The following is a 13,852-nucleotide window of genomic DNA, read 5'->3' as shown; positions in this document are numbered from 1 at the left end:
CAAATGCAACATGAGGCATTGATGCAGGAGTTGCAAGGTCTTGCATGGCTCCTGGAGCAAGGTTTATCCCCTATGAATTAATGCTCTAGCACTTTAGTTGGTTTGAGGGTTTTTTTGAGAGTAAAGTATCCATATTTTGATCAGTACTCTAGCCTAGATTCATTGCCTTTGTTTTCACCTTCATTTAAAGTGGGCATCATATATTGTATTTCTTATTCTGAATTGAAGCATGTAATGTAACATCTGTTTATAAGACAGAAGAGGCGATCTCTGTCAACAATCATCTAATAGTGACTAAAGCAGCCCAATATGACACTGATTGGGATAGAAATTTTATGATTATGTGATTACTACTTTAATGCTATAAGCATTAAAAATTATTAGAATAGTCTGCTGTAGAATTCTAGTGAATGGCTATGAAATGTCAATAAATAGAAAGCACATACTGCATACTAACCTCATATGAGACATTGTTCAAATCAAAGCCATTTGCCATTTAAAAAATATTTTGAGAATGAGGCCTCATTAGATGACATTTTTACAAAATTGAATTTTGATATGGTTCCGTTTTTAAAAGATAAGTTGAAAACTCTGGACAAGGGGAAAGGGTATGTTAATGGATTTACAGACTGTTAATGACACAAATGCTAGAAGGCTACCCTCCAATAATTAATGTTATTACAAGTTATATACAGATTCCTGGTTGATAATATATGGTAGATAAGCTCTTAGGAGACCCACTGGCCTGCGGTTGTCAAACAGTTTGAAGGAATGTATTTGGGGTTCTCTGTCTAGAGCAAATGGGAGACAAACTGGTCAGAGAAATGGAAGCAGCAAGCGATGACTGAAGTGCCAACACAGCTGGTCCTGCTTCCTTTTCCCCACAGTGACATTTGTGCCAAACATGTGTTGTGCCTGCAGGACATCCAGTGCTTTGATACCCCATTTTGTGAAATTATTTGTACTCTACGGATGAAAAACACCTTTTAAGCACAAAATATTGATTAAAAGAATGGGGGTTTTTTTCAGCAAAGAAGTAGAATTGGGAAATAACTATATGTATATAAAGCTTTATACTTGGAATTTCTTATAAAAATATGCTTGGGATTTACAGTACAGCAAAGACTTAAAGCCTGGGTGGGTTAGATTCTGTACAACTAAGCCATGAAATAGCTTTACTTGCCTGAAATTAAAAAATAATCACATCTTCCATTTTTCCAGTCTTAGGTTTCTAGACTTAGCCAATAATACCTGCTCATTGATCAGCCCACCCAGGACCAGTGGGTACCAGCGCCCTGCTCAGGCCAGGCTGAGGAGCTGCCGCTGCCCGGTATCACCAGGGCTGTGCTGGGATGCAGCTCGGAGGCCGTTTGTGGGTCCAGCACTCTGTGGCTCTGTCACTATCCTGGGGATGTTTATGGTGTCTTCTTCCTTCAGTGTGATAGAAATATCAGCTGTTGTTGCTAGTTCATTAGCATCAGTGATGATCAACAGCTCACTGTGAGTGCAGGGCTCCCTGCTGAATGAAGTCCTACCTACTTATAGAAATACCAGTACTGATCCAATACTGTTTATTCTCTTAGCCTCTGTGTGTTGGGAAAGAGATATAGAAAGGGTGGAGATCACATCCTGAAATTTTCCAGGCTCATATTGCCAAGTTAATTTTTTTTTTCCAACTGGTAGTAGACCTCAAACAGATTAAATCTGAGATTTAGTGCCAGTGTTATCGTGAGAAGGAGCTCCAAATGGATGGTGTTCATACAGTTGATCTGTTTTTAAAAGTAAATCCTCTTTAACTCTCAGAATATCAGATTCACCACTTTACTTTTCCTGAAGAATCAGTTACATGTGGAAGTGAAAACCTGGAGTACTTGGAGGGTGCACACCATCAATATTTTATAGGCTGCAGTGAAGGATTCTTAATCTTTTTATTCTAGTTACTCGATAGTGTTTTCTCTCCACATCAAAATAAACTTCAATTGATCTTTCTGCTTTGCTTTTGGACTCACTTCAAATGCTTCATATCGAGATCTGCTGTGTATGTGAAATCAGCTGTGACTGTTTTTCAGTTTACACAAGGAACTCTTAAGAGGGGGGTACTTGCTCTGAAAGATTCCAGATTTCTGATTCTTATTCTCCAATATTCATTTATGCAAAAGTAAATATTTAGTATCTTCCAGGCTCAAGTAACTAAGCTAACTGAATAGTAAAAAATCTATAATCCTAATTTACCAGTAACGTCTATAAACATTTATCTTCTAACCCATTGGAATGGACATTGACAGATCTGCTTGTGTTCAGCCATACCAGGCACAAAGCAATACAGCAATGCAGCTGTTTTATCTTCACCCTGAGAATTTCTCTGTGCTGCCTTGACAGGAGGGATAATTGGATGTTCTTCTTTTCTGGCAGGTACTGGACTGGATTGAAAATCACGGGGAAGCCTTTCTGAGTAAACATACAGGAGTGGGGAAATCTCTACACAGAGCACGCGCGCTGCAGAAAAGACACGATGATTTTGAAGAGGTAGCCCAGGTAAGGGTCTGAATCAGAGACTTTTGCTTTCTGGTTTCATTTTTGTTACTCCTCTAGTATATTGAGAAAAAAACACTCTTGCTGTTTTGGGTCACACTGTTCTCTTCAGACATTTGGAGCTGACCAGGATCCTTTCTCTTTGAAAGTTAGCATCCACGCTGCAGAACACGGTAACAGCAGGACTTGTCATCAGAAAATCACCACACTGGGTTGATGTGAGTTCTCAAAGCCTTTGGGAAATTGCAAGCAATTTATGGCACAGGAATGCAAAGTGTTGGGACATAGAAGAGAATGGTTATTAGTGAGAGAAATAGAAAAATCAATTGTAACTCCTACAGTGGAAACTGAGGACCTTGAGAATAAGGTAGGAAGCAGCAGCAAGTAAAGAAGCAGGGCAGACACTGGAGCGTGTTTGCAGTAAGGGCAACTACCCTTCCATTCTTTTGGAGAGTACAGCATATTACATGGAAGAGTTTTTTGTTTGGTTTTGAACAAGAGGCAATTATTACAGGTACACATTATTAGTATCATTATTATTAGTATTATTATTTTTATTATATTATTAATTTTCCTCATAGCACAGTGTAAGCAAGACCTGTGCAGGAATTTTGGTATGAAGCCAAAAGTTTATAACTTCTGCTTGAAGTATAGTCATATTTAAACATACATTCTGTCTTTATTTATAGAATTTAAAAGGAACAGAACCTTTGATAACTTCTTCCAGGGACTGAATAGCTTATTTGTTTTGTTGTTGGTTGGTTTTGATGGTTTTGTTGTTGTTGTTGTTGTTGGTTGTGGGTTTTTTTTTTTTTTTGGGGGGGGGAGGTTCATATTTATAAATTTATTTATTTATTTATTTATTTATTTTTATTAAAGTATCTTATTGCCAGAAGTTATTCAGTTTCAGCTCAGGCTGTCAGATCATGTTACACCCTTTTGTTTTAGATTTGAAGCATTCTCTATCAGAAAGTGATCTTCTGTAAAGGTACTTCTGCTTTGGATATTTCAGATAAAATCCTGATTGATCTGTGTAAAGCAGAATGTATCAAATGCTTTGTCTTCCCAATGTACGCAAGGCAGGTTATTGCTCAAATATTTCACTGTGTCATAAGACAAAAATGTATTAGACTTCAGTTTTAGTTTTCGGTAGCATCATTCCCAGGTGCTGGCCTAGTTTACTTTAAGATATGTCCAGCAACAGGAACATACTGGGCCCTCAGGGAAACTGTTTCACTGTCTCATGGCAGCTACTGGCTAGATCATTATTTTTTCTATACCTCATATTCAATTTATATTTCTCCCAATATTTTTTTTTTCTGCTTGTTTATATCCCTTTATTCTTATTTATCTTTCTTAAGGAGAAAGAATGTTGGCATGTCTTCTCCTATGTGTTTCTTAACCATTTTAAATATATTTAATTCTGCTAGTGTGTTCTTATTAACCAATCCCTTAAATATCTTTTGTTACCTGTTTTTTTGGATCCATTCAGTTTGCCAACATGCTTCTTTTAATTAGATGTTCAGCCCTTGATGAAATATTCTGTTGCTTGGCTTGCTAGTGAACTTCAGTGTTACTTCTCAGCTGTGGTGGGTTGTCTTTGTCTACTATTGACAAAGCACACAGCCTGAAAGCAGTAGTTCTAGATTGATGGGTCTCTAAAACTCCATGAGACCTCCTCGGGGTTTAAGCCTTCTGATAAGAGGCTTGAATTTCTAGAATTACCTTTTGCAAGTTTATTAAAACAAACCTTAAGCTAGATGTTGTAAGCCATGGTTCTACAGGGCCTCATCCAAAAGCACAAGGGAGTGGGAGGTTTCGTGCTGAAATCAACATTATGTGCCTTTCCAGATGTGCTCAGGTCAGCTGTTACTGAGTACAATACTGGAGTAATGAATGAAAATGACAATGATATAATATACAGGAGCTGAAACCAGATGATTTTATGTCCTCTATGGCATCAATGTTTTCGTAATCTCCCTTTTTTATAGTATGGCACATTGGCTTCATAACTCATGTTAAATCTCCCATTTCTGTTTCACAGTTAGCTTTTTATTTTCTTTTTAACCTCCTCTTGAGTAGTACCTCTAGAGATGTAGGAAACAAATTAAGAACAGGTGAGAAAAGACAGAAAAATGACATGGTCTTGACAACAGAGATGAGAGCAAGCTGTGTAACTGTCTGCGCATGGAAACAACAACTGACTTAAAGCTTGCTCCACTGGATGATGTAATTTAGAGATATATTCCCTTATCAGGTTTTAGGAAATTTACAGATATGCACCTCCCATGAATAGGTATTAGGGTAAGTCAAACCAGAATACGTCATTTAAGACTTTTGTAACCCTTCTGTTAACCCTTCTCCTATATTATTTCAGCATATCTCTCTGTGAATAACTTCAGACACATTTACATTCACCTCACAAGGCGAAATTCAGAGCAAAGGGTGTTTGAATCTAGTTCGCTAGATAACCATATATGTGCAAATGAAGGTGGGGGTTTGGGAGAAGGAGTGAGAGGAAAGAGTAGTCTTAGCTTATTCTGAATCTAATTTTTTACATCTTATGTGATATTTTCAATGAGCATTTAATTGCTCTGCCTGGACAACTGTGAACAAACATGATCACTTCTGCACTCCAAGTGTGAAATTTATGGTGCCCTCCAATTAGAAATAACTGACAGAAGTCGAAGTGGGGTGCTTCTTCCCTGGGTTTGATGGGAATAGTTTCCCCTGGTGCATTTACACCAGAATACAATTGCTAATTAATGAGTCCTGTCTGCAGTGTGACACTGGAATGCAGTGGTGGGAACTGGACATGAGGACATGCGCTGAGGGGAAGGGAGAGGAATCTCGGGCTTTATCCAAGGTCAAGGACTTGAGAGTATAAATGCTCTGTGCTTTGGAAAGTGTATGAGTGAGGGTAAGAGGGGCGACCATAGATTTATCACACCTGGAGTTATGCAGAAGCTTCTAGTGAGGTTGATTTTTGTGGCTGGGAAATAAATCTCCTCCTCACTCTGATTATGAACAGTTTTTATTCTTCCTAACTACCTTCTTGACACTCAACTCCAAAGAGTTGGTTGGTAACTACTTCTAACTTCAGTTTAATTATTTGTCCTTTTTCTCAAGATAGTGAATACCTTTGCCATGGCTGGGGTGAATAACTGGCATTGCTTACTCCTGGTTTAGCCAAATAATAAAACACATATGCTGAGACCCTGAAACAAACTGAGTTTGTCCGTTTCCCTCATCAGGATGTTAATTGCTATTAACAACAATAAAGGGAGTTGTGTTTGTTTTTCTTTAAAAATAAAATAAAAACTGCAGTACTAACATACCTTGTGAGATTGACAGTACAGAATTTGCTACTAGCAGTTGTCTGAAAAACAAAACAACCCACTTATCCTTAGCCCACCATACAGTATAATTTTTTTTCTCTAAAATCTACTTTCTTTTGGCTCTGTTATATTTGTTCTTATCTTCTACTCTTTCAGGAAGGCATTTGCAAAGGTCAGACTAGAAGCAATTTTCATGAGTTTTCTTGATATTTTCAATAGTAGACAAAAAAGTCACGTTTTTGAGTGCTGCATGTAAAGAAGAGTTGTGTGTCTGGGATTGCCTTGTTGAGAAATGCTCTGATTGACTGACCTGTCAAGGCACTAGACTGAGAGGTGAAACGTGTTTCCTCTATGTCTGATTAGAAACTGCACAGATTTATAAATCTGGATGTAATGATCCAATCAGGCATGGCCCAGATAGATCATGTTCCTGCATACAGCTGTGCTCTGAAAATGTCAGTGATTTTAGAGTGCTGCATTGTGGGTAATAGGAAATATAATCTGGGGTCCCTTTCTCTCATAACTGCTGTTTAGACAATGATCTGGCAATTTTTCTGACTGTAGTTATTCTACATGAAACGCACAGATAGCAAATGTTTGAATTTGGATTTAAAAGACTGACCTCCTGGGAGGGAGGTTGCTACCTTGTACATACCTGCAATGTTTCTCAGCCAGTGCTGATACTGTTCACAGGTTGCCATCCTGAAAATGCCAACCTTAGGCACAGTCCCTGTTACATGGGGAAATTTAGTTGTTGGGCATTGTCAATGAGGTAGGTGTCAAGATATCACTGAAGAAACACCACTCTGCAGGTGGAGCTGCAATGCTCCTGCGGTGACAGCCTCTTTGCTTGTCTGGAGTTACCCTGTGTTAATCAGATAACCATACTTCAGCCAGTTATGATTGCAAATCCACAGATAATTTCATTATATTTTCCTTATTCAGGGCTTTTATCCTGAAAACCAGCGTGTCTTCCAGTTGCAAAACTCTATTAAATGGCTTGTGTTCCCAAAATCTCCCAGCATTTCAGTTCAAATGCACATGTTGGAAACCCTTCTCCTACTCTCTGTATATGAAGAGAGGAACCACAGATTGTTCTCCTCCCTTCTGGCATTCCCGGAAATGGGAGGCTTAGGTGGCCTTCTCCACATCTCTGCTCACAAAGAGCATCACTGCAGAATTAGGAGAGATACTGAGAAAACAGGTCTGTTAATCCCACTCGCTACGCCGAATGGTTTTGTGATTTCAGTGATCTGAAACAAGCATTTCTGTAGTCTTTCTGCATTTATCAGCTTTTCCATCAGATGCACTGCTAAGATTTCCTATCAGGCAGGTTTCTCAGTACGTATTTCAGCCTGCAGATGGCACTCGCAGTGCGTCGTAAAAGCCTTTAGCTCCCGTAATGGTAAACAGAGCTGATGTTTCTAAGCCAAACTAATCAAACATTGTCTCGAAGTGAAATGAAGCAGAAGCGGAAGCTGGTCACACACTGTCCCCTTGGTGTTCTCCCACCCCTGCCAAAACCCACGGTGTTGTTTTTGGGGGTTCTTTTTCCTTCCTTCCTCCCTTCCTTGAGTGGTCAATATTTTAATGCAAAGTAGTGCCTGTCATCTGTGTTTATGGGAGAAGCTGCTCTCAGATTGGTGAAGCTGCTTTCAAGGCTTTTGGGCCACATAATGCTCACAGCTACAACCAACATCTGCATTCACTACCTGTGCGCACACTGCATGCAGAAGTTGCTTTGTTTTTTGCAGTAATCCAAAGGCACTGATGTTCGTAAAGCAAAATACCACAACTCCAGCATGCATCAAAGCACACACTCTGAACAGCCTTGGTTCAAAATGTGTGGAATTGTCCCTTGTAATCGAACACAGTAAGAAGATTGACAGGAGGCTGAGCTGTGGTCATTGAAGTTCATGGTGCTTGTCTGTACATCGGATGCAGTTTTGATTTAGCTATATAGCTGGATCCTGTATTCCTGACTTGGGAAGTTTTACAGACTCCATTTTGCCAAGGTATACATGCAATTAATGGACTTTTCTTGGATTGTTACAAAGAAGGAGAGCCAGATAAAATGCAAGCAAAAATGCTGAACTTTGCAGTATGCTACTTGGGAAGTTCTTCAGTTTTCATGTTCTTGGTATCTGTGCTTCCTTTCCTTCATGAGAACTTTTGGAAGATGATGATTAAACACCTCAACACCAGCTTTGAACCACCAAAGTTAACCTTGTGTGTACACATATAGTTCCTTTAAGATTCAGCTCTTCCTTTTATTCTTCTTGGAGAGGTAAATGTATTTCCTATAAAGGAAGGCTTTCAGAGGACATTCTGGAAGCCAAGAACCTGTGTCCTCCCTTAAAAATCAAAGATCTAGTACTATTCTTCATCTCAGAAGCAGTTTGTACTCCAGTGTTCCTGTCTGGAGTATTCTCTTCCTTTATTGTACTATTCCTAAATGCTGTCAGTTCAGAGTTTCCAAAAAGCTCTTGGAGATCAAAAGAACTGTAAGTGTAAATATGTTGAACAATATGATTATATTGTTTGTCGTGTAAAATATCCAATGGATTCAGTAAGAAGTGCTGCAGGTAAAAATGGTGTTCTGTCATCTCTCAGCCCAACATAGTCTCACTTGAACTGCTTTAAAAGCTAAGTGAGGTAAAGGAATAGTCAGGCCAAAGTAGAATTGCGAACAGCTACTTGTTTGGCCTTCAGGATAAAAACCTAGTGCTTTACATACAAATTCCAGCTCTGTTGGATGTCATTATTCTAAAGTCTGGCATGAAGTTCAGTACTGATGTAAAACAGCTAGGCATAACTTAGGAGCCCATGTTGATAATGAGCACTTAGGAAGCATTGTCCCAGAGTGTTTGTTTGGTTTTTGGTTTGGTTGTTGTTGTTGTTGTGTTGTTTTGTTGGTTTTGTTTGTTTGTTTTGTTTCGTTTTGGTTTGGTTTTGTGTTTGGTTTTTGTTGTTGTTGTTGTTGTGGGGTTTTTTTAATTTTTATTATTATTACTTTTTAAAACTTTGTGACCTACCTGGTTGGTGAAAGGATTAGCTCACTGGGCATACTGCATTTCTCCCTTTGGGGTGAGTAACTAAAATCCTATGTAGGATGAAACAGTAGGCCAAAACAGGGAGAAAACAGACCATTAAACCAGGTAAAAACTATGCTCGAAGTTAGCATTAATAACTGTGGTTTCAATACTGCCAAACAGTTCTAAAAATAACAAAAACATGAGACAGACAACAAAAAATCAGCCCTACTCTTATCTTCATCATCCTTTGCACGGTCACTGGCAAATTTTGAAGCTATAATCTGCAGTTTCCTGTTAACTTCATTTATGTATATGTATTCACTTCTACAAAAAAAAAAAAAAAAAAGGAAAATATGCCCACTGTCAGCAGATTACACAGGTCTTTGTACCATGGTGCAGGAGCTCTGGGCTCCAGAGCTCTTGGTATAATATCTTCTGGCTGGCAGCCGGCTGCATCTGGCAGCCACCGGCAGCAGAGCAAAAATGAAATTGCCTATATAGGGGTTGTCTGTGAAGGTTATCTTGGGACTTCTGGATCTAAAAACCTCTAGCAGCATAGCTCAGGAGCCAGATAGTTTGTCATGCAAGCAATGATGTAACTTTTTGCATGAAGTCTAGCAGCTTCTGAGGGACTTGGAACATAACTGCATTGGAAGTGCAGAGATACTGAAACTGTTCTGCACAGCCTGAGCCAGGGGCCAGAAAGGCCAGAGAGGGCTGAGTGGTACAGCGGTGTTAGATGTGATGGTTTGGGGACTCAACTGCCAGACCTAAACCAGAAACAGGTCACTTATGACATATTTTCCCTGAGGAAGTGTGACACTCCTCAGAGTACACTGTGGGTATCAATATCATGCTCCGTTGCACTACCCAGACATGCCTATGGAGACTTCATTAGCAGAGAATGCTGAAAGAGTGTCTTGGCGAATATTCTGACAGTTTGGATAGCAACGTGATCGAATTGGTGGCCGTTAGTACTCCATGATCTCATGGTAACTGGGAACCTGTTTTTAGAGTGTTCCTATAAGCACACAAAAATTTTTGTGACAGTCACTTGAGGGGCTGCGCATATTACACCATGTCTCTGAGTCTGCATTTCTCCTCAAGATAGAGCTGATTTTCTTTCCCATTTCTTCTCTTCCAAAATCACATGACAGCTGCATATTTTCATTAAACCGCCTGCAGCGTGATTCACAATCTAAATACTCCATATAAAATCTCAAGGCTTGGCAACACAATACATTTTTGACAATTGCCAGGAGCTCACTTCCTATTCCTGGATTATTTGGGTAGGTTTATTTTTGTGTCTTTAAAATATGTTCCTTTAATTTGCCTATAAATGCAAAATTCTCCTCCCATGGCAGACTGGGAGAACAATGAAGCTGTTCAAGAAATATTTATTTTTAATTCTAGAGGTTGTGGAAAATTGAATTTCTATTGTGTGGTAAATTTGGAGTTTTTCAATTTGTTTTATTTTGAATCAGAAAGGAAAGCCAAAATTTCCTAAAGAAGAAAAATCATGGAATTTGTTTTTTCAAGCCCATAGATTTCTTAAAGAGAACATTGGAAAATTATAACATGCATACTGAAAATATATTCAATATGGTACTGATGTCTCAACTGAATAAACAGACAGCTAAAACAGAAGATAATTACCATTGACATTTTCTGTGAAACATGCACACTGAGATGAACTGCTGCTGTTTTGATTGACCTGTGTATGTTGGTGAAGACCACTGTCATATAAAGGCTTTTTGATCCCCTCTGATTGTTTTTCTTTGTGATCTTCTTATTGGCAGGTCAGTGGGTTATCAAACTGTACCTGTTGATTCAGGAAGACTAATTGCAGCAATGTCCAAATCTCATTTGTAATGGTGGTGGACTAGTATTCTTCAGTCCAATTTCCTGTAGCTATTATAGTACTAGGGCTCATGGGGAAAAAAGGTGACACTATGAATCTGATCAGCATTTTCACTTTCTGGTTTTGCCATGGGGCAGTGGAAGGAGCCCAGGGCTGTGCTGCTGCCTCCAGGCCAGCCAGTGGTCTCTTGCCACAGCAACTGAATTATGACATTGCTGCAAATCACAAATACGCTGCTTTGCAGACATTTGGTAAAGGAAATTTCATGTAGGTTAAGGCAATGTGAACTTGATTTGTATTCAGTAACAGAGTAAAACAATTTTCAGGGACAGATTTTGGGTATTCATTATCATTGTGCAAATGTTCTGGGAATAGACTAACTGGTCCAGTTGATCACTCTACTGCACAAGATTTAGAACAAAATCACAGTTCCAATTACAGAGAAAATGATTAACTTGTTCTGAGGAGTGGAGAATCCAGTTTAATCTCTGTATCTACACTGCAGGGAAGCTGCTTGGCAGTGTGGTTGTCCCTCTCTTCTTTTCCTGCCACCGGTTCCTGATTATCCAGATGAAGGATGACCTCTCATTCTCACATCAGGCATTTGAATTGTTTAAAAACTACACTTGCCTAATGAAACTATTGAAAACATTTTATAGTGATTATATAGGTATGGAAAGTATTCAACCAATGTTTTATTGCATATAAACTTATTTTTAAAATTTATTTCCCTGGGACAGAGTTCGGATCTCAGTTTCTCTTGTATAGAAATAACGCAACATCAGTAGATTTATAGAGGTCTTTTAGAAATACATGTGTGTGAACAGGGATAAAAATCTTAATGTGTGTATAAACAATTCACTTGTTGATTCAGTGTGTGTAATGTAGCCATTAATATTGCTCTCCGTAACTGTGGTCTGTGAGGTCTGGTTTTGCCTATCCAAGCCCCAGGAAAGCACTGGTTTGCATCACTATGGAAATGTCATATGGTTTGAGGCATTTCAGCATCTTTGTTTAGAGTGTCTGGTTCAGAACACTACTAAATGCAGAACCACAGGGTCCTCTCCCTGTACTGCCTTTGCTGAGCTAGGGAGAGAATTTCTAAGATGTGAAAAGCAAGTAGAATCAGCCTTCTTGTGTCACCACACTTAAAATGAAGCTTGTTTGGGGAGAAGAAATTGCAGAATTTGCAAGAAGTCGGGGACAGAGACAGGAGCTGTTTCTGAACTGTCAGTGAGGATGCGCACAGGTGTTTGTTTAGCATGGTTGCCTGTATTAATAGGCAGCTAATACAAAAGAAACAAATATGTGCTCCAAAAACACCGTGTCCTATTAACATGGAAGCCTCATTATTGTTAGAATGCTTTGTTCAATTCCTAAGGTTATTTTTTTCCTGCACAGTGTAGGTAACTCCTCGTGACATTAGTGAGATCCACAGCAATGCAGCAAGCAGAGAGCTAAGCCTGCTTTTGCCTCCCCTGGAGTAATATTAGTGCTCACTGCAAAAGTGCACAGCCTAAAAGGGTGTTTGTGACTCATTAATATCAGGGAATGGAAAGTGCAGCCGTCACGTTAAATGTGTCAGCCTGAGAGCTGAAGCGAATGCGTTGAGTGTTGGGTGAAATGAAGGGTGTTTCGGCACGGAGAGGAGAGATGGCTGCGTTCTAGTTCTTGATGACTGGTTCCTTGGGTTTTTGCCTGTGGCCATGATTTATATTGACAACCAGAACTCAGATTTGTCAGTGCCCACACATCAAAGTTGAGTGCAGGAAGGACTTGAAACCTGCAGTGCTCCATGGTTTTACTTTGAAATAGATGATATTAAGCAGGGAGAGAGTCCAGTACAATTTCAGTGTTACTTTCTGTTTTTTCTGGGGCTTGTTTTAGGCTCAAAATAGACCTAGTTGAATTGTTTTTAAAATCAGAGGCAGGTGTTTGTTCCCATCACAAAAGTGGCTCAAAAAAATACTACCCAGCCAGGAATGCATTCACACCATTCCTCCTCTGTAAAAAGTAACCATTGCTGACTCGTTGCACAGGATGGTAAGCTGTCCCTCCCGGTTGCCAGGCCCTTTCCCAAAGTATTCATACTTTTGTCTGTGCCAAAGCACAGTTCCTCAGTGCACACCAAGTGATGGGCTCCGTTCCCGCTCCACTCCTCTGTGGGGCATTGAAAACCGAGCAGGAGAGCAGCAGTTTCACCGCACAGCTGGGGCTGTGCAGCCACACTGACATCCCAGTCAACTCACCAGAGTGTGTGCTCCCACTTGGGACTGGTAATTGGGTCACTGGGTCATTTAACCACTGTAAATTTAGTTTTCATGTAGTGACATGTAAATGTGGAACAGAAAAAAAAAAAAAGGATACTTCAGAGCACAGAGCAGAATCTGATTAGTGTGCCAGGCTATGAGCACAGAATAAGGAGATTGTTTGGGGATGAGAATGGTGAAGGGGGTGTGAATTGCTGCTCGGACCTGCTGGGCACAACTCCAGGGCTGGGGGCAGGTGCCCAGATCCTGCTGCCTGGGGTCTGGCACAAACCTGAGATCTGGGATAGAAGGCAGAGAGACATCAAAAGACAACTCAATGAGAATTTCTCTGATCTTCATTTTTGTCTCATATCATGTTCAGTTTTATCCTTTGAGGGCCTGATTTGGGATTTTTGGAGGAAGGGGGATTGGATAGGGAGAGGGAAGGATTTGGCAACATTGAATAAAGAATATACTAGAAAGCTCTCAAGATTATTTATAGTAAAAAAATTGGCAGATGTTGATTATAGAGGCAGTATTTCATGTGCCTGCAATATTCTTGGAGATCTACTACATGCCAAAAATTGATACATTTTACAGTACAAAGATTTCTGGTGGGAATACTGTTCTATACCAGATCTCTCACTGTAAGTCATTATTAAAATATATTTATCTGCGATCATGTGTGGCTGCCTAATAAGAGCCAGAAATAAAACAAATGTTATCTTTCTAAATATTTGTTGTGATTATGGATAACCTGAATTGAATTTCACATGGTAGAACACATTTTTAAAATGTGTCCCATATGAGTGCTTTCTGACCAACATGAAAAATTGT

General features: G+C 39.5%; 1 protein-coding gene across 9 annotated transcripts in view; it reads left to right on the top strand.

Annotated features, from left to right (window-relative positions):
- Window positions 1-13,852, top strand: part of KALRN (kalirin RhoGEF kinase) — a 505,770-nt gene that overhangs the window by 266,062 nt on the left and 225,856 nt on the right. For all 9 annotated transcript variants that reach the window (XM_065841448.2, XM_071810806.1, XM_071810810.1 and 6 more), the window contains exon 11: window positions 2,413-2,535. In XM_065841448.2, coding sequence (XP_065697520.1) covers window positions 2,413-2,535 — 123 coding nt within the window. The remainder of the gene's footprint in view (window positions 1-2,412; window positions 2,536-13,852) is intronic.

This window comes from Patagioenas fasciata, chromosome 7 (assembly GCF_037038585.1).
Source record: "Patagioenas fasciata isolate bPatFas1 chromosome 7, bPatFas1.hap1, whole genome shotgun sequence".
Lineage (NCBI taxonomy): Eukaryota > Metazoa > Chordata > Aves > Columbiformes > Columbidae > Patagioenas > Patagioenas fasciata.
This window is presented reverse-complemented; position numbering and strand designations above follow the sequence as displayed.